A 26694-nucleotide genomic window follows, 5' to 3' on the forward strand; every position below is an offset into this window, starting at 1 on the left:
AAATAATAAAGGATTATTATATATAATGGCTTTGTTTTCCCTCTTTTATACTTTAGATATATTTTTTTTGTAGAAGTAGGTAATACAATTTTAAACCGTGTTTTATGTTTATTACCTGTTTTAGTCTGTATTCCATTTTTTGCTTTTGTGTATAATGTAATTGCTGAGATAATGTATAATGAAGTAGCTGTAGGAATACTAATAAGAAAATAAATAAATAATGTATTCCAGTTGAAGGCAGTCGTTCAAACAAAGCACGGCATTACAACTGTAAACCCCAAAGATACATATAACAAAATCAATTATTATCTATATTTAGTGTATATATATTTTTTGCTTAATGACGTTTATATTATAATATAATAATAATAATATAAACGTCATTAAGCAAAAAAATAAAATTGGAACTGTCAACACATCATGCAGTTTGTAGCCACGGATTCTAGATGGCGTTATTTAACAAAAATTATAATAAGGATTAATCAGTGGTATATGCAACTGAAGATGGTAGTCGACTTGAGTTGTACTTGCCTCGTCCAAATCCAGGATATACTGGAGAAGGGACAAATCCAAACCCATAACTAAGGAGCATGCATAGTAAATGTCAGGAAAGAGGACGAAGGGAGTGAGATACATATGTATATATGTCAGGATTGTTACAAATACATTTTACCCTTCCAGAAATAGGCGTGAATATACTAGACTACAAGCCCATGGAAACCTGTGAAATAAACTAACTTGAATAACGCTTAGAAGGCTGTTACTATATCAGAAAATAACTCTGAGCCGGCATTTGTAAGCGGTACAGGTGAATACGTAAATGTATGGAATTTCTCAGGTACAAATGAGAAATTACGACTAATTATACGGCTCAGTTATAGTGTATAGATTAAAATGGCATGTCAAAATCCTAGTGCCATACTAAATTGGTGGTGCCGAAAGTCAGTGCTAATCTTTTATTGGCCGATAATTGCAGAGGCATTATAGGTCATGTATTTTTGTAGGGCATTTGTGTAAATCCTTATGTAGAATCAAATCAAATTACGTTTATTCTGTTTATATGCGTCTTATGGCAGGCTAATGAATGTTAAGATTTTTTTCAAAATTCGCAAAAGAGCAAGACTACGCCATCCGTTCGCAAAACTACCGGAGGCCTTGTTCTGAGAAGAACGGGCAAGAAACTCAGCAAGTTTTACCCTCCCTCTACATTACAAATTTTCAATGGAAAATGTCATAAATCACAGATGCTTTATTCACATTGGTTTATTTCACAGGTTCATTTTTTTCATGGTCTTGTATGGTCTATACGTATAAATTATAACAATTTAAACTTTTTTTTTTGATTCGACTATAATGACATGATATGACGTGAATTAAAGCTTATATTATTAAAAGGAAATAAATGTGTTTTGTATGTATTTCTCTAATATTTTCACATAAAAGCTACCGGACCGATTTCCAAAATTCTTTCACCATTACAAAGTTGCATCCACACTGACTGACACAGACATATAAGGTGTGAAAAATTATACATAAAAAATCTGCCATAGCGTGCACTACGGCAGCTATTGATGAATATATAATAAAAGATGTTGTACAGTATTATAGAACGTATCTACAAAAATAATGTTATACCTAATGCAATATAGGTACTCCATTAGGTTACTAAAGAGTTCTAAACTTGAAATTCAAAAAAGTTTTTATTAGCAATGTTTCTAACTGGCCAGTTCTTCATCTCATTTATAACAAGTAAAATGGCAACTGCATTGTCGTAAAATAACTTTAGTTAACACCGCGGGATACTTTTAAAAACTGAAACTATAAGTTTACTATTACACAGCATTGCTTTTATGAAGTGAAAAAAAAGTTTTAAAACAAGCTACGAGCCCGACAATTATTTGTAAAGAAGGTAAAATGGTATAACTAAATAAAATATAGGTATAAACTCTCAGACCCAAGTAACTAATTAAATAATTCATTATTCAATGTTTTTTAAATTGACTAAAATATGATTTTGAGGAGAATTTTTTTCCAAAATTGCCAAAATTGGTTAGGTGATTTGTAGTATAGTTTGTGTTAAGTTACATTTTCATATATAAATACTTCGTCTATTCCTATTTCCCTAGGCCCTCATATTTTCTATTACTCATAGGAGAAATTGGTTCACAGACGATATTATTATGAAAGGATGACGAGCAGACCAGTTCAATCAAACCTACTTACCTATACATATATTATATTCGTAGGACCTAATTACAAAAAGTTTCATTGATTTTCGTAACTGGCAATTCTTCATTATTTTTAATTAATTTTTCATACAACCTTTTGTAGACATAGCGTTTTATATCATTAAAAAGTTACAAAGACGAATGTCTTTTGGATTTTTTATAATCAATTAATATAAAGTTAGGAAACTTAAATTTTTAAAAACAATATCTGCTTTAAGTCAATAGTAATAAAAGAATAAAGATCAGAAGTTAGGCATAAAAACGCCCGTGCTGATTATAATTTATATACATATTTTTAGGCACGGGCTTTATCACTACATAGTATAACACAAAGTCGCTTTCTCTGTCCCTATGTCCCTTTGTATGCTTAAATCTTTGAAACTACGCAACGGACTTTCATGCGGTTTTTTTAATAGATAGAGTGATTCAAGAGTAGGTTCCGTGATGGTATTTGGATAACCCACATTTTTATATACAATGTTCACAGATTTTCTGTAATGTATTTAGTATCAGCATTGCACCCGTGCGAAGCCGGGGCGGGTCGCTAGTAATACAATAAAATAATTTAACGAAAAAAAAAGCAGTGTAATGCAATCAATACGCGGTAAGTAATTAATTTTTTATTTTATATAATATTAACACATTTATTTAGTATAATAAAGTGTTTAGTTGTTTCATTTAAATATGTATCTGGTTTGCGATTGTGATGTGAAACAATAATCTCTATCAATTTCACTGCAATGCAATGTAATCATATAACGCTCATGACGAATACGGCACGCGGTTTGCACGGAGCGGCAACCTCGCAAGCGGCACGTGTGACGCCGAGACGCGCGGCATTCATTGCTCATGCACGACGCAAAGCAAGATGGCGTTCTGTGCCGTTGATTTTGTTCGTATTATTGAACAGTATCCTTGTTTATACAATTACACACTAGCGGAGTATTCTAGAAAAGATGTCACGGATCAAGCCTGGAGCGAAGTTTCACATTTAACGAACACATCTGGTGAGTCATTTGTTTATTGCGGTGATGCAGAAACGCTATTGTACGGCGCGAAATTTAAAATCAAGTACCTATGTCAACTGTCAAATATTCTTGCGCACAAAGTACGATAAAGTGCAACACTTTTATTATATGGTCTAAAATGAAAAAAAAATAGAAGAGGGGTAATATATTATTAGTTATTTTCACAATTTATGTTTCGCTGGAAATTGAACTAGGTTGTAAGAGGTGCTTTTTTCTTTGGTGGTGACACATCACCGTTAATATAACATCATATAATAAATATTCGTGTAGTTTAATAGAAAAAAGAATTATAATAATACTGCCAATAAGCTAGCTGACTTTGAGAGGTTAATATAAAAAAAATCACTTCGATCGAATCTGGTTGATTCAAATTGATTTTCAATGCATAATAAATAGTTAGAATACCTATATATAAAACTTAAAGGTGTAGCGTCAATTCCAATGTTCTATGGAAGATAATATTAATAATAACTAATAATAATAACACATAGGCTCTTGAATGGATTTTTTACTAGTTCGCTCTGTTTTTTGACATTTGCACACCATATATTATGTTGAGTAAAACGTTTATGTAACAAAGTTTATGTAATTACGCAACACAATAGATGCCGCTTGCTGTACTTTTCCCTATACTAGTTTCTATGTAGTCTGCAATAAGTACGTTTAATTTCAGTACCTGAATGTCAAGTTAAATGGAGAAATATAAGGAATGGTTTCGTTCGAAGTCTCAAATCTATACCTCATGGTAAACAGAAAAAGTTATATCACTTACACGATGAAATGCAGTTCATCGTTCCGTTTCTCAAGACGCTTGTTCCAGAGAAAACAAATCCCAAATCAGATGACGAACCTGTGGAAATTGAGGTAGAGCCACTACGTATAGAAAAACCGTCGGCAACAATTTCTAATTTCAAAAGACGGAAAATAAAAAAGTATAAATTAGAACGACCTGATTTCTCCTGGATTAAAAATATTAGAAATGAAAATCCTAGGAAAATGTTTTTACTAAGTCTCTTACCTGATGTGGAGAAGTTGACGGAGGAGCAAATGCGCAAGTTTAGGATTAAGATGCTATTGTTACTTGAGGATATACAGATGGAGACAGAAGACACAGAAGGATAACTTCATATAAAAAAATATTTTAAATGGTTATGTATAATGTATATATGCTATGGAAATTATATATTTATTAGAGATAACGTTTTTTTTTTGTTTGTTAGTTTATCTATTGTGAAGTATCACAATATATAATATATAATAATAAGTCAATCTCTTGTTGAGGCCCCGGGCCTTTACCCTGGTTGCCCTTCCCTAACTTTAGCCCTCCAAATTGTGTTTTCGCTATGATGTAAGAAGACATAATATAAGAACTTTATTTCTTACAGTTCAATTAGACTAATATAGTTTATATTAATTATGAAGAAGGGATATTATAATCTTAATGAATAAAAATACTGGATACAGTTTTATTTTCTTTATTTCATGGGTTATTCTCAAACATTTAAAGTGTTGTGTAAGAAAATATTACTTTTAATGCAAAATCTGTACAATTTTGTCAAAACCTTTTTGTTATAGAATAACAGATAAATAACTTGCGTACATTAGGTTATCATTCCTCTACTAGACCTTAATACTTATATGGTGACAGTGTAGTGATTTATAATAAAAAAAATGTATGCGTATGGCCTTTTTTTTAGAAAAATGATCAACATAATATGCAACTTTACAGAAATTAGTTAAATTAAATTAAATTAAATAAAGTTTAACAAAAGGCTTTTATTCTGATAGACATGAATACAAATAATACAATTATTTAATCTTACCTTATTACTACTAAGATTATTATGGAATTTAATTAATTGTAATAGAATTATCACTATCATTGTTATTGTTATTATATGATTTTGTTATTAACGGCTTAGGGTAACTCAAATATGAAATAAGTTTACATTCCACAAAATTTAGTAACCAAGTAAAAACTCTATCAATTGTAGGGTCGTTAGAACTTCCTTTTTTTAGAAATTCATTGGAATTACAATTATTTTATATAATAAGTACAATTATAAAATTATTAACAACAAAATCAGTGTATATGTACAGTTTTAACTAAAGTGTTTATCCTTATATTAATATCATAACATTAACACATTGTGACAAAAAGAGAAAAATAATAGTTGTGTTAAGATAGTGCAATACACAGATTTTTATGAATATCGGTGTAAGTTTATAATACTTGTCTCTATATATACTGTATGTTATATATACTACTGAATATATTTAGATTTAAAATTAAAGTTACACAATTTATGAAGTAATGAATTACATTTTTCTTCTAAATAAATACAAGTTATTTGTATAAATTAGAAAAGGACAAGTTCACAAATAAGTAATTGCTGTTATGAGAAGATTATTTCTCCATAAGAAGACAATAACTCAAGGTCTCATATTATATTCTGAAGGTTTATCCACTTCCACATTGGGAAGTGGCTGCCTAGTGGCAGATCCCATTAATAAAAATCTCATTTATTGCCAATGTTGGAGGTGCTTGAGATGTTGGTATACAATAATTTTTCATTCCTCACTGTAAGTAATTTGTTTTGAATATACGTTTCATAGGAATACAACTTACCGAATGAACAAGTCTGTATGGCTTATTTGAGTTCTTTATAAAGTTTAAGTAATCAAAGGCATACCAATTTGTAACGTATCTATAATTTTGATCTTATTCTGAATATAACAATATTGAGTCCTCAAATACTGTATTTTATTTGTAATTTTAAAAAAGTACATTGTTTCTTTCCATTTTTTGTCATCGCTTCTAGTAGGGCAAATGGAAAGAATGTATGGTGGAGTTGAGTAGTTATTGTATCATTTTGAAAGATCAATACACAATTTAAATAACTTCACTCGATAGAAAAAAAATTAAACAATTTTTACACTTTTAATTAATTTTATGGCGAAAATTGATATAGAACATGATTTTAAAATTTACACGAAATATTTTAACGCAACCAAAGTAATCCATTTAAAAAAAAATGTTTATACAACTAATTGTTATTACGCACCGCAGTCCACCCGAGACACTGTCATAGTAATTCGTGCTGGGGATAAGGCCTTAAATAGTTTAACTGTCTCCTGGTAGTAACTACGAATGAACCTTCGACATGGGATGTCAATTAAACGGAGTGACAAAGCCGTCATTTTCAAGTAATTGCAGCGTTCAAGATTGTAGCCACATTTGTATGCAAATTCCCTACAATTTGTCCCAAGAGAGAGAGCTCTTAGGAAACTTTTCACATCTCAAAAGATCCTGTCTAAATTTGGTGATTGACGGCGGTATACTCTTGTGTTTTACTCCCGAGGGTATTTTACTTTGAATGTTTAACATAGAAGATTTCATGGGTCAAATGCGAGACTACACGTTAAGAATACTGTATTGTAAACGTTCTAATGTTCTGACTGAATTAAAAAAAAAATTGTTTATTAATTTATATAATTTGTAAGATTTGGAAACCGTATTCAAATACCTATAGTAATAGTTAATTCCATACCTTTTTTTTGTTTGTGTTAATAAATACCTTTTTTTTTAACAAAAAGCGTTACGTAACGCGTAACACTCATGAGTACATGTGTGAGTGAAATATGTAACTACATGTTAGGTCTCAGGAGCATCTCAAACTCCACGTATGGTGTGTTCATAAGTCAGTTCTTTAACCGATTGTGACAATAATCGGGTAGATATTATAAACGGATTGGCGAAAAGACTCAGTTCTGCAGCTTACGCGGTTAAAAAGATTCGCTGAATAACTGATGTCCATACAGCTAGACTTGTTTTTTTTAGTTACTTTTACAGGTGCAAAGCAAATGACTTATGGCTCATCGTTATGGGGTCATGCTGCTGATGTCGAAGCTATTTTCATCCTGCAGAATAGAGCTATTCGTGCAATCTATAATTTAAAATGTAGGAAATGCTTGAGAGATATATTTAAGAAATTTAATGTACTTACCCTGTATTCCCTCTCAATTAAATTATGAAAATATTTTGTATGTATAAAAAATTATTGATAAGCTTACTAGAATATAACATCATATGCATAATGTAGATTTATATAGACTAGTAAAGTTAGTAATTATTTTTTGGTAAATGGGATACTTTAATTATTACTTACAATAATAAAATCTAGAGGCTCTTTTTCGTAAATTTAAGAAAAGTATTGAAGAAAAGCTGTGTAAAAAGGCTTACTATAAATTTAACAATTATCTGGTTGATAAAAGAGCCTGAGAGCAAATTTGCGATACAAATTCCGCAAATAAAATAAATTTTGAAATGAGTGTTGTTTGATGATTTGCTTTTTTAAAAGAGTGCCGAGAGTTTATGACGCCCGCTTTTTCTCTCGGCCTACACCCTATGTCGTCTTTGCCGATGAGGTTGTCTGTGATACAAATTTAATGACGTAGAATATAATATTCCTGTATTCCAAACACATTTTTTTATAATAGTCACCCTAAATATTGCTACTTAACTAACCTACCATATCGACTTATAAATTCGTGAATAAAAATATATGTGTATCTCGTTTACTGACAAGTCACTACCAAAGGTCCACCCGGACCTTTAGAAGGCTTACGGTGGACATAGGTCCGACAAGTAGACCGTTTTGAGGATCACAATTATTTTATGTGTAGGAATATGGTAAGTAGTATCCAAATGGAAGATTATTATCAGTTTTAATTGTGTAATTGTTTGTTTTTGGTATAATGCTACCTGTGTTAGTAAAAATATAACTATTTTATTCTCTAATACATATAAGATACAGATATTGACAGTATGTACCCAATACAAGTTTTATTGAAGGTTAAAGGTCCAGGGAGTTCCAGAATTTTCTACATTTTGCTTTCTCCAGTCTTTTATCGCATAATAGCTATCTTTCGCACCCTATCATCACAACTTCATCTGCCTATCTAGCACAAGGATTCAAGGATTTAGTTTTCATAACAGTGAAAGGTAAGCTATGGGGTCCCAAAAATTTTGAAATAGAAAGGAGTTTTAGAATTGAACAGGATGGAATTTTCCTGACTATCTAAAGTTTTTTTTTGGAAAAGGGCTACTTTCCTAATAAAATCCCAGAAGCTCTTTTATCTCTGCCTTTTAATAAATCTAAGAAAGTATTAAAGAAAAGCTAAAAGGCTTCTATTTAATATGCGATATTAGTTTTAAAATAAATGTTTTAAACATATTTTATTATTTTTTTAAAGTATGTAAATTGACAGAAATAACAGGATTTAGTATTAGATAGAAACCTACCAAATATACAAAGAACCTTGCACTAATAATGGTTCGAATATAAAAAAATAAGGGTGCGAATCGAATAAACCACGACAACTTAATTAACACATATCTACGAATTGTACTAATATTCAAATACAAAATCTTAATGAATTCTTCCCTCTCGGAATTTGTATTCGTAATATTCCGAATTGACTTGGAGATTCGAATAAATTACGAATTCTTTTTACTCAGACAAGCAATTATTATGATTGCTTATTTAGGATTTTTATAACTCTATTTAAAATGTCATCTGGATCTAACGCATTTTAATAACTCAGATAAAATTTTCTCAGGCTCTAGTAGCTCTTTAGATCTGGGCCTCAGATTTCTGAATATGTTTCATGATCATTTCTAAATCTAATAGGCAAGTGGGTGATCAGCCTCCTGTGCACACGCCGTCGAAATTTTGGATTTAAGGCAAGTATCCTCACGACGCTTAAATGATGTGAACGACTGTTAAATGTGACATACAAAGACTATTGGTGCACAGCCGGGGATAGAAACTACGGCCTCAGGAATGAGGAGCCACTAGGCCAACACTGCTGCTTATGTAATCTATACTTATTTTGTATTTTTATAAGTTTCTGGTTATCTGTAGTCTCACCCATCTTGCATCATAATATACTTCTATTTTTTCGAGAAGAGATGAGATCGCTAGCGATAACAACCTTATATATGGCTGTTTTATTGTTATGCAAGTACAATTAATACATTCAAACCTTTAAATTCTTTCTCGTCCAGGTTCTAAAATGAACTATTTTGAGACTTTGTAGTCGCTTAACGCTAGTACAAAGGAAAATATCCTGAGGGACCGTCATGTCTAGAATCCATCACCTACGACGCCATTTTATGTAAATTTAAATTGAAAACATAACAATACTTCACATTTCATGTATAGTTATTTATTAACACTCCGTTGCACAATTATTATGGAATCGACGTTATTAATTGACGTGAGACTGATCTTGAATTAGATTGTATCGAAATCATACCTGTTCACACCTGGCTGCGAAGAAGTGCGGACACGAACAACGGCACACGTGATTTTTTGAAATCTTTATTTAAATTGCCGTTATAGAGACGATATTTTATTTAAATAAGAAATGAATGAAATATTTTCCCAAAAATAATTTCATTACAAACAGTAGCGGCCAAATTTTGAAAAGCAACTTGTTAGATATACATTATTCTAATTATAAATAAATAAGGTTTTTAGCAAATTACCGATGAGCGCAATAATCCTGCAGCCGGATCTTAGACAATGATGTTCTTATTACATGACTTAATGAAAATTAATATGAATTTGTGTGCTATTTTTTATATGGACGATTCAGCGGATTTTTACAATTGATCCTCCATCTTACAAATATATTATATATAGCTGCAGCTGAGTTTTATCATCGGACGTCGAGGCAGAATACGAAATTCCACCCGTATCACCTCGACGTCCACAGTTCCACAACTGCGCGTTTTTCTAGGCAGTTTTTGCCGCGCACCACCACTCTGTGGAACCAGCTGCCAACTGAAGTATTTCCGAACCAATTCAAACCTTAGGGTCCTTCAAGAAAAGAGCGTAACAATTCTTAAAAGGCCGGCAACGCACTCGTGAGCCCTCTGGCATTGAGAGTGTCCATGGGCGGCGGTATTACTTAACATCAAGTGAGCCTCCTGCCCGTTTGCCCCCTGTTCTATAAAAAAAAATATTTTCTGGTATTATTATTAATGTATAAGATGTTGACAGATTTGTACTGTTTAATATTACTGGAAAAAGAAATAATTAGTCTAACAAAAAATGTTAATCAGTAATTTATTACAGGAAATGTTAATTTTAATAAAAGAACAAAGAATACCTAACAAGCTGGGAAGCGAGGGAAAATTATGCGTCAAATTTGTCAAGTTAATTTTGGCAACCGCCAATGACAAATTTGTTCCTGTCCATTAGGGTCGTTGCTCAAGGACATTTGAACTTACACGTAAAATGTTCGGTGGACTTAATAGCAAATAGATTTGTTAATTTAATTTGTTGTAATATTTACGAAAATGAGTCTGCTATAAATAGAAATTAATCGAGTGACCAAGACAAAAAAGGTTCTGTTTCATTCTTGTAATGAAACCTAGCATCTGTGAAATAATGCAACAATAGAATTTTTTATTTTAAATTTCGATTATCTAAATTTAATCAGCAGTAGGTGGTATGAAAGATCCTTAAATGGTCTAGTGCTCTCAAAATCAAAATTCTTGAGTCACGGTAATTAAGCTCCTCCGAAATGGCTTGACAGCTTTTCGTAAAACTTAGTATGCATATCTCTTAGGTCAGGTAAACTAAATTTAATTTTTTAGACAAATATTTTGTTGATTATACAGCATACAAAAAATTTTAAATTCTCGCGTCACGGTGTAAAAGAGCGTACCAATTCTTAAAAGGCCGGTAACGCACTGGCGAGCCCTCTGGCATTGAGAGTTTCCATGGGCGGCGGTATTACTTAACATCAGATGAAAAAAAAAACGGTGTTTTGTAATGAAACTCCTCTCAAATGGCTCCACCGATTTTCATAAAATTTGGTATGCACATCTCTTAGGTCAAGTTAACTAAATTTTATTTATATTTTTAGACAAATATTTTGTTTTTATTATTTATGATACAGCATACAACAAGATGCTATTATTTTAATTAAGATAATTAATTTTCACCCGTCTACGATCTATATTTTTTATAATAGACAGTTATATTTATTGAACTAAAAAAATGTTTCCCGGAAGTAATATGGTTAACAACGTTTCCCGGATCAACTAGTATAATGTAATATTCGCTCAAGTGTGCCATAGGTTTACCAAATCCATGATTAAATCTTACCACGATCGCATAGTTCTAACTTCAAAACCGAATTAGCGAGCAACGCCGCACAGTGCGGCTTACTTGAGGAACTCAATTACAGCCAATCAGCTCCTACACAGCCTCCATTAAGCGCAAATTGATATTATAAGTGACTTAGAGTCTAGAGTGCTCTTATATATATAGAAGGTATCTAGGTGTTATATACATACTAAAGTTTTTTTTTTAATATAAATTAAAGTAAAAATATTTAATTTAACACATTAAGTGCTCTTTTCTCGGATCCGAGTGGAGTAAAAAAAATGAAAAATAAAAAGCGGTGCCGGCCACTCGGATCCGTGCTAGCGTCCCGTTCATTTTTTTAATCCATCCCTAGCTATTGAATCCGAGTATTCGGCACCCAATTAGCTGTATGCCGACCACTCGGATCCGAAAAATATATATATAATATTATCAAACATTCATACTTCAATCAAAAACTCAAATACAAGAGAAACATAAAAATCAATCTAGTAGCCGTCTAAGAGGTTAAGTGACGTATACACGAACAGTAGAATTATATATATGTAAGCTATATCCTATCTTTTAAGTTAGTTCAAACTGCACACAGTGTACAAATTTGATTTAAATCGGTTAAGTAGTTTAGGAGTATAGCGGACAAACAACGTGACGCGTATATAAAATATATTAAGAAAACTTATTCTGTTTTTATGTTATTTTTTTGTAAGTTAAAAATCCACTATTCTCTCTAGAACTCAAACATATCTCTTATCATAGCGAGTGTAAGGAAACGTTTTCGTTTGACCATTCTGTTACTTAAATCCGACTACCACTAAACGTCTTTTGTTTAATTATTTCAAATATTGCTTATATCTCGAAGGAAGGTTTCACTGTTTGTTGACAGTATCGTTGTCAGACCCCAGAGTATCATTAGAGATCTATTTAGCCAAACTGTTGTTAACTTATCAGGCCCAAATTTTGCTTGTATTGTTAAAATCCATTCTCAAGGGCTTTATCTTAACAAAGGTTTTGAAATGTATCTCTTGTATATACACTTTAAAGTGTCTCTTTTTTATCACAATGTAAGCACAATTTTTGAGCAGTGTTAGCTTAGGACAAGTGGCCTAGTGGCTTTAACGAGCGACTCTCATCATCGAGAGTAGGCTCGATCCCCGGCTGTGCATATTATATCTATGTGCGCATATAATATTCGCTTTATCGCCAATGATTTTGCTTTTTATAGAACAGGGGGCAAACAGGCAGGAGGCTCACCAGATGTTAAGTGATACAGCCGACCATGGACACTCTCAATGCCAGATGCCTCGCGAGTGCGTTGCCGGCCTTTTAAGAATTGGTACGCTCTTTTCTTGGAAGACCGTAATTTCAGAAGTACTTCAGTGGGCAGCTGGTTCCACAAAGTGGTGGTGCGCGGCAAAAACTGCCTTGAAAAACGCGTAGTTGTGGAACGGCGGATGTCGAGGTTTTAGGGGTGGAATTTCGTTTTCTGCCTCGACGTCTGATGATGAAACACAGCTGTAGGTTTTAATTTAATATGGTTGCAAGCGGAGGCCCGGACTGATTTACTTGTTAACTAAAGATATCTCATGCAAGGTGGTCCAGATATCTAAGTGAATGGAATAAAAATCGATAGATTTTGATGGTTAGCCTGATTTACTGGGCGAGGGGCCCAGGGCGATATTCAATTTCATTGTTTTATTATTTTATAGACACACAATTGTCCGCTCAAAAGGGCGGTACGCAATAAAAACAAATTATAAAGAGGAAAATTATTAATCTCTACAAAAATATAAAGAGGAGACATTTAATAGTTATCGTATCTCGTAAATAATTGCATATATTCAACGTCTTTCGCTTTTTCTATCTCTGTGTAGATTTATTTATTTCATGCATCGACATAGTGTATTGCTATCTCATGCTCCATTCTTAAATCTTATAGACACTATACAAATCAAACAAACAAAAAAAGGCACTTAAGAATTTCTTCTTATTTTAGTGCGTCCCTGCTGGAGGTTCGCCATCAGTCTCTTCCAGCGTATCTTGTCCTGTGCCAGATGTAGCAACTCTTCCGCAGTTGCAATAACTTTCACTCCCTATCTTTGCGAAGCGAGTCATATACATATATATAGTTCCTACTACCAACAAGCCGATTACCCTAGATTTTACCCATTATTTGAAGAAGGTGGTAGCGGTCATGGCACAGCACGTGATCCAGGTACGCAACATTTTGACGTTAATAACATTCCGTTTTTTGACGTGCCAACTTGTTTCAAAACCGTCTCGTTAGAGACCTTCTGGATATACCTCTTATACCAAGCATGTGACAATAGCACCACATCTCAAATTCTTCTAATTGCCGGCGGGTGTCTTCTTAAATTGTCCAAGCTTTAGCCGCTTAAGAATTTACCTTTATTTAGTATTAAATAAGAAAAAAAAATTGCAAATAAGAATGTTTTAATTTTGACTAACCAAATGTTTCAGATGAGTGACAATGGCGGTCTCAAACGTAGTAGATGAATATCAAATAGCTATTTAATGCTAGAAGGGGCTTGATTACATCCCAATTCGCTCTTTGATATGTTAACGATTTATATATTATATACCCTTAGCAATTTACGATAGTCATTTATAATCAAGAAACGAACAAAGAACAGAAGTTATTAGTAACGGTCCTTGGAGACGAAAATTCAGTTATTGATAATCATCAAATGATGTCGATGGGGCACCGGTAAAAAAATTACGTTTCATTAAAAGCAGGCCTTCGATATTTAAATTGTAGACGAAGTTTTCCAGTAACTACGAGCATTATTTGCGCACTTCAAAAATCCTTTGGTACCACGCACAAATCAACTTACGATAATGACACTTGACGAGGTGCCTAGGTGACTTCTGCGTATAGTACTAATTCTTAAAAGAGCACTTGCTAGGCCTCTGGCATAGTGTCCATGGGTGGGCGGAATCACTTAAGATCAGATCTTACTAAACAAAACTAACTTTATGTTACTTTCACGCCGTTCCAAATTAATACCGATATCTGAAATAAAGCCTGAATTGTCTGCATTTCAATCGTTCCCGCTTTTGAATGGTTCTCGCTGTCAGTCAATTTGGGACAAAGAAGAATTTTTCCTATTTGTACTCGGAAAATGTTGATTTGTTTTTTATCACATAGATAGTAATAGATATAGTTTAAATGTCAATATTGCTGTTTCATAAAAAATCTCACATTATTTCAACGAACACGCCGTAGGTATTGAAATACGTGACAGTATCGTACAACGGGGAAACGACGTCTGCAGATGACATTTTATTGGAAAATTTGTTCATTTCAAATACAATATTTTGCAAAGGAACTGTATCGAATGGAATCTGAGAAATAATTTTTCATCTCATATCTTTTTGCATATGACATGAAATGGACATTAAAATATAATTAACGGCTATAATCTTATATTATATTTGATTTCGTATAGGATAGAGAAGATCAGTGTTGGCCTAGTGGCTTCAGCGTGCGACTCTCATCCCTGAGGTCGTAGGTTCGATCGCCGGCTGTGCACCAATGCACTTTTTTCTATGTGCTCATTTAATATTTACTCGAACGGTGAAGGAAAACATCGTGAGGAAACCGACATGTCATAGACCCAAAAAGTCGACAACGTGTGTCAGGCACTGGAGGCTGATCAACTACTTGCCTATTAGATTTAAATATGATCATGAAGCATATTCATAAATCTGAGGCCAAGATTTAAAGAGGTTGTAGCGCCACTGATTTATTTATTTATAGGATAGACACTCTTGGGCCGTGGGGTTTAAGAGCACAGGTACTAATTAAATATTTTTTAGGTGGCTGGTACCTGGTAATGTCTAGTACCTGGGACCCAGAATCTGGTGCTTTCCTCGTTCAATAAGTATCGGAATAAAGCGAGGAATTACTGCGAACTTTAAATGACTTTAAACTTTTTTTTTTACAATTTATCAATTTTAAATTATTATTCTTACTATTTACATAATATATTGTAAATAAATATCTGTGTTATTAAATATAAGGTACTATAGATAGAATAACTCGAAATATAGCAGCTTAAGAAGTATCATATCATCTCTTGGATTAAGAAACTTCTGTCCAGAAGTTCTGCTGTAGGAAGATCACTGAATCAGTGCAGCAGGATGACCTCTAATAAGCAACGATGGTGGAAAATTGTGAAGCGCATCACATCTGCCACTTCTATTATCACTACTACAGATCTACATAGCGATCACGACCACTCTGTCAAATACCTACCATTTTCCACCTCGAATAAAACAACTATGTTATTGAAGGGGAAATATTCATATCGTATTCATATAATAATAATGGGAGTTCATACTCCCATTATTATACTAACAGAATATTGTGTTGACGTCCATAAAATGTTAACAGGTTATTAACTTCAAAGCATAAAGATTTACATTGCAATGAACTTAAGTGATAATTAAGATTTTACTACTGTGCTTTAGTGCTAGCCGTTAAAGTAATGTAAGTATATTTTGCTATTCTAACTGATTCAATCCTTTAACTTTATAGGTTGATAGGTACAATATTTTGAGACACTTTTCACTTGTTATATTACGCGCATTTCAGTACGGACGTAAAGGCGCTGTAATCGAAAAGTATTATCCGGTTCCTTTGTTGGGGTGCGTTAAATAATATAGGATTTTAGTTTTACTCCATATTAACCACTCGCGTACTAAAATAAGAGTAATAATGAAATGTTCATTGCTATGTAACGAATCTAGCTCTAATTAATTTGATATATTTGTTTTAAATATTGTTTGATGATTTGCTTTTTAAAATAGTACCGAGAGTTTTTTACGCCGACTTTTTCTCTCGGCCTACACCCTCTGTCTTCTTTGCCGATGAGTAGGGATGCATACAGGTTCGAATTGATTGACGTGGAATAAGTGATACCTAGATGATCTTATGTTCCAAAATAAACGTATTTTATTTTATTTTATTTTATTGAATGAATGCAATGTAACAGTCGAAGAGATTGCCTACGTCTGGCTATAGTTTCGGGGCGTAACTCCCATGATTTAGTTAATTGCTCTGAGACGGATGAATGCAAAGTAACAGTTGAAGACGGTGCCTGCATCTGGCCATACTCCCGGGGCTAAACTAACTAAGAAAACCTGAGTAAGCAAAATGCACAGCCTTGGTTTAGTATTATATTTTTCGCTTAATGAATTAAAAAAAATAGAGTGGCTTACGTTTAAAATACACTTTATGATTATTTTCTTATCCTATCCTCCATTCTTTGTAGATCTTTAAAAATTTCCTATTTTAATTTAATTCGATTATTTACGTGTGTTTTGCTTTGGTGGTTTTTAATGTTATATTTAAATAGTTTTTGTATTGATCCTTATGTAAATATATTTTTTACAATTAATTTGCCAGTTTAATGAAAGCACACTACGCCATTACAGCATGTCTTTTTTTAACTATGAACACGAACGTTTAGCCAAAATTCATTTTTGTTTGACAATTTCTTCATGAATTTCTGAAACCCCTGAAAAGTTTGGAACTCGCAAAACCTAGCCAACCCTCGTTTTCGGTCAGTAAAAACCTTCATTTCCTTTCGTGGAAATGGGGCGAATTTTTCGGTTCCACGATTTTCCGTTTTATTATTACGTTGGGTTTTTATTCACGTAATTTCACGTAAGTATTGAGAAGAAACTCTCCTAGCGATGGTTTATGGCGTAGTAAATATACATTTGTGCTACTGTTTTAATAGATAATTTTACTTTAAGGCTGGAATTAGCCTTCTCTCACAATATTTACCACAAAACTTCGCAGGCGTATTCGAAACTGGTCCACAGCAATATTTCCCTTATCTCAGTAGGCAAGCTGTTGTCATAGCTGAAATAGCTTGTATTTTTGCAAGCGTATTCGGTTTATTTTTTTACTAGTAAGTTTTCTTTGTCAAATAGTTGTTTTGTTTTATTATGTTGTTTTATTATTAGATCTCTTCGTGTATGTCATGTTTGCCTATAAGCTTGTCATTAAACATTACAAACTTTGTCTTTACGTCAAAAATTGTATTTTGTGATTTTTTTAGCGATGTAACAGTGTGACAAGCGTTGGCAAGCTTTTTATCAATAAATAAATAAATAATCATAAAAGTAAAAAGTTTAGGTTTTCGGCTATTATTTTCTATCTATTGGTTTTTTATATACAGCACAGGGGGCAAACGGGCAGGAGGCACACTTGATGTAAGTGATTTTCAAGGCATTCAATGTGGTAATAATTTTAGGCTACATTATAAAAAAATGTAAAACAATAATTCCATTTATCGAAATATAATTTGAGTTCCGTCACGCTAATTCATCATTAATAACTTGAATTACACTTAAACAAAATTGAATTCCATCAATCTCAGATTCGATAAAATAATTTAATATTTTGGAGCTTTCAACATTTTGCCATTAAGAGCTTTGATCAATTTAAAGATAAAATGTCCGTGTGCACCGATCAAGACGTTTTTATCCAAGAAATGAGATTTCAACAAAATATTAAGGCTTGGTACGGAAATAAGACAATGGAAATTCTACGACAGTTGGATATTAATTTTTCAGGTTGCATTTGGGCGTTTGAATCCTACTAAGAACGTGCAGGCTATAGTGGAAAATGTCTCCGCTATTTTTGCCTTGAATATAATCTATTTAGATCATCATTTAATAGAAATATCTGAACGCAATAGACAAATGACACGCCGCCATTTTACAACTTCTCAAATAAGACAATCTTCTTCTCAAACTGTCACTTTCATATAAATTTAGTTTTTGACTCTTTACATGTCAAGACATCTTGACTGAGCCTCTTATTTATTTATATCAATGACAGTGACATATGACAGCCCAATACGTTAAAAGTTAATAATTCTTTTTGGGGAAAATGGATACTTTTATTTAATAAAATGCTAGAGGCTCTTTTATCTCTGCCTTTTAAAAATTTAACAAATGTATTAAAGAAACGGTATGTAAAAAAGGCTTACTATATAGTTAACGTTTATTTAATTGATAAAAGGGTCTGGGACTAGTGCTAGGCAGGCTACTTCTAATTAATCTGCAATATTTGTTCGAAAATTTATGGTTAATGATTTGCTATTTTAAAAGTGTACCGATCGTTTTTTACGCCGTTTTTTTCTCTCAGCCAACACACTCTGTCTTCTTTGCCGCTGAGTAGGGATGTCTACGATACAATTTGTTTAAAAAAAAAAATTTTGTCTCGATCTAAACCATAATAGTTTATAAAGTTACATAAAATAGTAACTGACAACCTATGCTAGTGTACCCGTGTTATACTATATTTTTTATACAAATATAAATTTGAATTTCATGACAAGTTATTTATTTTTATCGTATGTGACTACTGAGGACGTTGAAGTTGACATATGCCTATTTGACAGATGACAGTGCTGTAAATGTGTATAGTAAATGTATTATTGGTTGGTAAACGGGTCGTTTCTGTTTTTATGATGAAATTCTATTCACAAGTTTTAAGTTATTTTTATGTTTGCAAATAAATACTGATTTCCACATTTATTAGACAATGTTCATTTCCTTCTAATTAATTGTCATCACTTAGGCCACTTCCGTTCAAATATACTATATTTCTATTTTTTCTTTCTGGGAAAAGAAAGAGAGGACCTCTCTAAAATTGATTCGCAAAAATAAATAACACAATAATATAAAGATATTTTGGTTGATTTAAAAAGGTTTCATGCGGTAAGAACCGCATTTTGTATTTAACCGTAATTTGAATTTGCTTCTTGTTTTATAACAAACTAGCTGACCTGGCAAACGTTGTTTTGCCATTTATATTATTTATAATAAAAAATAGGGTTGATCGTATAGGGTTGAAAATTTAGGGTTGTAAGTATGTTTTAATGCTGTTGATACAGTTGATAAAAAAATAAAAATTTATCTAAAAATTAAAAAAATAATAATTAGGGTGGACTACCCTTAACATTTAGGGTGATGAAAAATAGAAATTGCCCGATTCTCAGGCATACCCAATATGCACACAAAAATTCATACAACACAACAAACACCGTGACACGAGATTTTTATTTATAAGATTGTATTTGTTGCGTATAGTTGCTTGAATATATCCAGATCGTCCCATTTCCCTCTCGCTATAGAAGTGCGACTTCCCGAAATGGCTAGTAAATAGGTCGGATTATCAGCTTAATGGTTTCATGTTGCGCTCAGCTTGTGTTGATAAGGGTGAATGAAAGGGATTATAGAGTTAGTCTAATTAGGAGAAATGTATTTACATAACAATAATGAGCCTTTTTCTGTTTTTTTATGTATTTAGCTGTAGCTATTCTGCATTTATTTAGTGTTTAGATCAGACCGTGACAGTCGATCGATCACCTATCTACATCCCAATAACCAAACCCTACGAAGACAGTCCATTTTTATCGACAAATAAAATGCAATCTCTTCCCTCTTTACACTCATATTTGATAATCAATACCAACCTAATAAAGTAAATAAAACCGTACAAATAATATTAAAATATAAATGTCCATGTTTAAAATATATAAAAAGCTTTCTTATTATTTTAAAAACTGGTATAAGTAAAAATCGTAAGATATTGGCACAGTTGAACTGTCATTTTCATACAAATATCTATCCCCATACAGCGATCCGACTTACCTTAACCGGATAGCTTGTATCGACAGATGGCTATTACAATCCGTAGATTGTTTATTGGCATACTTTTATCAATATTTAATTTTTTTTTGAACATCTAAGATAGACACCTGAATCTGTTTCATGATCATTTTTAAATCTAATAGGCAAGTAGGCGATCAGCCTCCAGTGCCTGACACACGTCGTCGACTTTTTGGGTCTAAGACATGCCGGTTTCCTCACGATGTTTTCCTTCACCGTTCGATCAAATGTTAAATGCGCACATAGAAGGAAAGTCCATTGGTGCACAGCCGGGGATCAAACGTACGACCTCAGGTATGAGAGTCGCACGCTGAAGCCACTAGGCCAACACTGCTCCAGTAGTTTCTATATAAAAACATAATTTTAACTCGTATTTACGGCTTTTTCTTCGTTTTACCTGAAACCATGAAAACAGGAAACAGTAAAGTACCTTTTAATTTAATGCCGGTGGGTCGTTAATTGATAATAAATTTGATAATCATTAATTGGTCGTTATCCTTTATCAAACAGTTGGGCAAAGATTTTTGGTTTTTTTTTACGGACGAAATTTAAATAATTATTTGTCATTTTTATAGTTTCAAAATTAATGAATGTGTTAAAAGTAGAATCGATCCTTATGTATGTATTTATATTTATTCATAAAAAGTTATATTTTCATTTCAACCATGCCCTGGCAACCACTTATATAAACATAGCTTATAAATTATTAAATAAGGTTATATTAATATAATTAATTTACGTAAATAGTTCTACGTATTTAACAAGTATTTTTTTAATAAATTTTTAAATTTAGCAAGTGTAGTGTCTTATGTAGGTAAACTATTGATTAATATAGAACTTTTTTTAAAGTTCAATCACCATAGTAATTTTAGTACAATCGGTATTTCAAATTTACCTTTGGACATTCATCTTTTGCCAGTTTTTTGTTGCTCAGTTTACTGTGATTGTTTACAAATAGAAGATATTAATGTTTCAGGCTAGCCGGTAAAATTTTACATCATCACTACATATTATAAAACAAAGTCGCTTTCTCTGTCCCTATGTCCCTTTGTATGCTTAAATCTTTGAAACTACGCAACGGATTTTAAAGCGGTTTATATGTATAATAACATCCATTAAATAGTGGAGAAGTACTGTTATTTTTGTAACTCCTACGAGTTTTATCAAAATAATGTACATGTACTAAGTATTGTCCACATTGAAAAGGTCTACAGAAAAGCCCGTGATGATATATGTCTATCTCTTATGGATAATTCAGACGTATATCTGATGAAAGAGATTGTGAGACCTTACAATTGGATATTAATACTATCTCTGCTTGGTGCGATGAAAACTTTATGGTTCTGAATATTGAGAAGTGCCGAGTTATAACATTTACAAAAAGTAGGAACCCTATCCAGTATAAATATAATGTTAAGGGTATTCTAGTTGATAGAGTTGAGGTGATTCGCGACTTGGGAGTGCTATTTGACTCTGCTATGTCTTTTAGACCTCATTATAATGATATATGTAGCAGAGCTGGCCGGATGCTGTCCTTCATTCTTAGAACTGCTAAACCATTCAGGCGAGCCGACTCCTTAATTATCTTATACAGCTCTCTCGTGAGAACCATGGTTGAGTATTGTTCGGCGGTATGGACTCCGATATACCAAACTCATATAGATAGATTGGAGGCTATACAAAGGCGGTTTGTCAGAGCATTGTGCTATAAGTATGGTCTTAGGCGAAAAATAAAACAATATGACCAGCGTCTTGCCCACTTTCAAATGGTAAGTCTTGAAAGGAGGAGGTGGATGAGCGACCTGTGCACTTTGCATAAAATAGCAAATGGCTCATTTGACACCTGCCTTTTGGAGAGGCTGGAGATCAAGGTACCGACGCGTTCTGTGCGCATCCAGGAATTATTTGTTATACCTATGACTGATAACAATGTTTCCCAGAATGCTCCGCTTGTAAGAATGTGCAAATATTATAATGCTGTGTGTGCTGAGGTTGATATTTTTCACAATAATATTTGTAAATTTAAAAAGATAGTTCATAGTAAATACTTGCAACCTTAATTACTAATTTAATTGATTAACGTATATGTATATAAACATGTGTGTGTGTGTATGTATAGATATATTTTTTCTCTTATTTTTTATTTCTTGTCATTCGGTTTGATATGTGTATGTTGTTTAGTTGATATTTAGTGTAAATGCTGTGTACAGATATAACTGGAAGTCAGATTTTTAAATGTTGTTTAGTGTGTAATAATTTTATGTATGTAATTAATCTGTTTTCTGTTTTTGTACCTAAATGTGAAAAATAAAATAACCCACAATAACTTTTTTTGTCATTTACTTTTTACGACAAATAATGGCTAATTTTCGAAGCGATTTTAACAATTACAGCATCAATACTTAACCAATTATATATGTACCTTGAATACATTGTTCATTTAATATAGATCTATACAGCCCATTACAGCTTATTTAGCAGCGATCAAACGCGTATATTATCGGAGCTTTCCAGCGACGGAAAATACACTATACATAAGAAAAACCTGCTTTTCATCAGCATTGCACCCGTGCGAAGCTGGGGCGGGCCACTAGTTATATATAGTTTAGAGTACTTACTACAGACTCGCTTTTGTCATACCTTTCTGATGTACTAAAACCATACCGTTCTTCTTACCCGCTCTACGCCCTTGACTTGCGAACTGGTTGTAAATGTAAATTTACAGCTAATTTATTTATTATTTGTTTTTCTTGACGTTCATAAGTGTACATGTTTACCTATATGAATAAAGATATTTTGATTTGATTTGATACGCAGTGTTGGTGTCAGCTTGCCACTCTCATCTAGAGATTGATCATAAAACAAAAATCTGAGGCCGAAACCAAAAAGGTTGTAGCGTGACTATTTTTTTAAACCCTGGTTTTGGTATTGACAGTAATTAATATACAAAATTTCAAAACGCTATCGCCTCAGCTACACTGGCTCCATCTAGCGTTTTTAACTTGGGCCTCCGTAAAGTCATTTGGAAGATTAATGGCTCCTTTAAAATTAGAACACAGCCTTCAAATAATTCACCGAGATAAACGTTTATTTTGTACAGTATGGTGTAGTAAATTTATAAGGATTTAGCTGAATTTAGATTTTTTCCTTGATATAACAATTTTTTCTTATCTAAAAATAAATAGTATTTTTTGTTATTTCACTTGAAAATCACTTTTATTCTATTTATTTTATAATCAATCCAAAATGTACTAACAAAACATCGTATTCAAAATTAAATGACTAACACAAAATATATAATTAAAATAAATTTTAAGAAATACGATTGTTTCTATTCATAATAAATACTTGTTGTCGAAGTATATTTTTAATCACATCAACATGTATTTAAAAGAGACGAATGTTCAAGATTCCGAACATATTCGATACCTACCGAATATTATTCTCCTCCCTCGAAATATCTTACGTGTACACGTTAGTTAAATATAGACCTCCATATCGTGTACAGATTTATATTCTACTTTCTGAGAATATCTTGTGGTTTTCAAAAGGAAAACCAAACATGTGCGCCCCGGTCAATGCATATTTTATGAAACAAGATGGCGCTGTAATACATTATTAATCAACGAAAAAATTCGTAAATTATTTATACGACTGAGCAGTGGTTTGCTCGAGGGTACAAATATACGATGCCCACGTGATGAATTAACTAGGTGTCCCGAAATTAATTCCCTACATGTGTAACTCATTCTTGATCTAATGTTTAAAGAACTTTATTTCTCATTAAAAAAATGTATGTTATTTACATGAGAAACTTAATATGTATATACGAGCGAGATACACGTCGCCATTAGCCGTCCCAATTGTAGTCTACTATCTTCACTGTAACATACATCTTTAATGCCTTTTTTGAATTTGTTAAACGCGCCAATATTGCGAATTTCATACGGTAATTGTTTAAATAAATTAAAAAATCCAAAACATATTATACTGCACTTATGAGACTTTTATTCCATTGGTAATCTGAAATCACACAAACAAGTAAATCTTCATCATGTCAATTAAATCATAAAGACGAATTTAATAATATTTTTCCAAATTATAAAATAATGTCCAAACGAGGGAGGCTAGTTAAAATGTACGTCACGAAGATGTGCAGCGTTTTTGTCGAAGAAAAGGGAGAGAGCGATTGGGACCGATTGAGGAAGAGTGAGAGAGGAGAGGAGGAGTGGGGATTCGGATGTCATAAGGAAGTATGATTTTTACCAAAAGGCCCATTAAATTGGCTTTACCAATTCTCCTTTTAAGAATGTAAAGCGAAGCATTTAAATAAAATCAATTTATCAAACTAAATTGCCCATACTAACGAACTACAGAATGGTCCAATTAACATCCGACAAATTGTTACAATTCGAGCAGATTTTGATAGAATTCACTGAATATGTATTGTAAAAGATTTGTTTGATTGAGTGCGTTGCCGGCCTTTTAAGAATTGGTACGATCTTTTCTTAAAGGACCCTAAGTCGAATTGGTTCGGAAATACTTCAGTCGGCAGCTGGTTCCACCAAGTTCTACCTGGCCATTTGACTTATTAAATTATTTAATTTTTAAATTTCTTCGCTTTTATATCCACTATATAATTTAGAAAATATGAATTAATTAGGCAAAATACAATACAATAAACACTGATAATATATAATAAATAGGTTATGTCAGAGTTAAACTGGTATGAAGCTTGGAAAACTGCTAGTAAGAACAGTTACGCCGACGCTATACTAGGTTTAAGTTATTCCGGGTTTATTAGATGACAATTAGCTTATTCTTAGTTTATTCTTGGTATAACATTTTATACCACGTTTATTTGTACTGTGTGTATATCTAAAATTTATTCAACACTCGGGATTAACATCCTGACAACACCAGCATGCCTTAGATACAAAAAATCGTCGGCGTGTGTCAGTCACGGAAGGCTTAAAAAAAAAATACAGAAGTCTGATGCCCAGACAGACCTAGAAGGTCATAACGCCACTGCTGTTTATGTGAACAATTTGTGGTGAATTTTATTTACATAATTAATAAATACACGTCTGTGACGTAAGTGTTATTAAAAATATATTCCCACAATCTTTAATTTCATTAGTAGCCCCTTTGCTGCCACAAAACTTATATATGAAGCGTGAACTCTATATTGTTGTGGGGAAACAGGTGCGGTTATTGCTTTAGCACATGAGAAAGGAAACACGTTTTAATAATGCAATTACGATACAATAGAAGTGTTAATAATAAATAAAAATAAATCGTTTATTTGCAAGAAGTATATCACTTCTTTCTTCTTTAGATCGAACAGTTATAAAAATCTGCACAATTTGACAATCAACACAGTGCCATAATAATAAATTAAACATTATTATAATTGTATTTAATTATTAGATTTGTGAACAATTTTATATGATTTTGTTGATGTTCGACTGCTAAATTATCAGAGATTAATATAAACTATATTTATTGTAAGAAAAAAATAAGGATCCCTACAAAAATTACAATAATGTTACCCAAGGTGTAAAAAAATGCCTATAAAATATATTTAATTGCATACGCTGCGAAAACCATTGATAGTAGAACAAAAAATCTTCCACAATATTAAAGAACATATCAATATCTACAATAATGCTTTAAATGTCTACCCGTGCTAAGCTGTGACAGGCATAAGTCATATATTATCATAAGTTTTGACGACAATTTTAAATAACTTATTATTATAACATTACGATATTTAATATGACATGCCTATTTTTATATGGCTGATCGTGCAGTTATTTCCTATCAATGAAACTGAATGAACCAATTTCTGAAAAAAAAAGAGTGTGTGTAGTGTGTACTTATGTACACGCGTTAGATACTTACTTCTTTGGCGTATGGAAAAAAATAACTAAAATACAGTAGTTATTAACGATAAATAATAAAATTAATCAAAAATATTTTATTCAAATAAGTATATTATTAGTAAATACTATCACTGTCGTATATCAAATTGATTTAAAAACACCAAAATAATATTTATTTATTCACACTGTTTAATTGTACTGTTACGAAACACGAGTTCTAAATAAGAAATTACCAGAATATACAACTTGAACATAGTTATCGATTTTCATGCCAACTAGACCTAACTTTACGATGTCGAATTAAGGTGTCGGTGTGCGCGCGCATCGTAAAAATTCACTCTCATAATTTTTCTCCATCGCGCCAAAAGAAGTATAACTTCAAAAATTATATTATTATTATATTTCAAATATTTAACGCAGGTGTTATAAACTGTATTATGAAAGGTAGAACAATTGAAAACTAGTATATGTCGACAGTAATCAATCACACTAATATGACATGATAAATTTCATGTAATATTCGGTAAGCGGTAAGTGCTATGTGAATTAACAGCTTGACATGATTGATATGTATGTATATTGATTACCACTAACCGATCTTTAGATATATTCCTGTTGTGTGAATGGTTATTACTCTAAGCTTTATATACTTAGATAC

General features: G+C 32.3%; 2 protein-coding genes across 2 annotated transcripts in view; one reads left to right on the top strand and one right to left on the bottom strand.

Moving 5' to 3' along the window:
* LOC110995071 (synaptotagmin-7) overlaps nt 1-26694 on the bottom strand; it is a 249537-nt gene that overhangs the window by 184490 nt on the left and 38353 nt on the right. The gene's annotated exons all lie outside the window — the stretch shown is intronic.
* Nucleotides 3012-4674, top strand: LOC110995070. The gene is made up of 2 exons (XM_022262042.2): nt 3012-3235; nt 3930-4674. Exons 1-2 carry the CDS (start codon nt 3097-3099, stop codon nt 4376-4378), a joined length of 588 nt encoding a protein of 195 aa, XP_022117734.2. The 5' UTR covers nt 3012-3096; the 3' UTR covers nt 4379-4674.

Source organism: Pieris rapae, chromosome 15 (genome assembly GCF_905147795.1).
Source record: "Pieris rapae chromosome 15, ilPieRapa1.1, whole genome shotgun sequence".
NCBI lineage: Eukaryota > Metazoa > Arthropoda > Insecta > Lepidoptera > Pieridae > Pieris > Pieris rapae.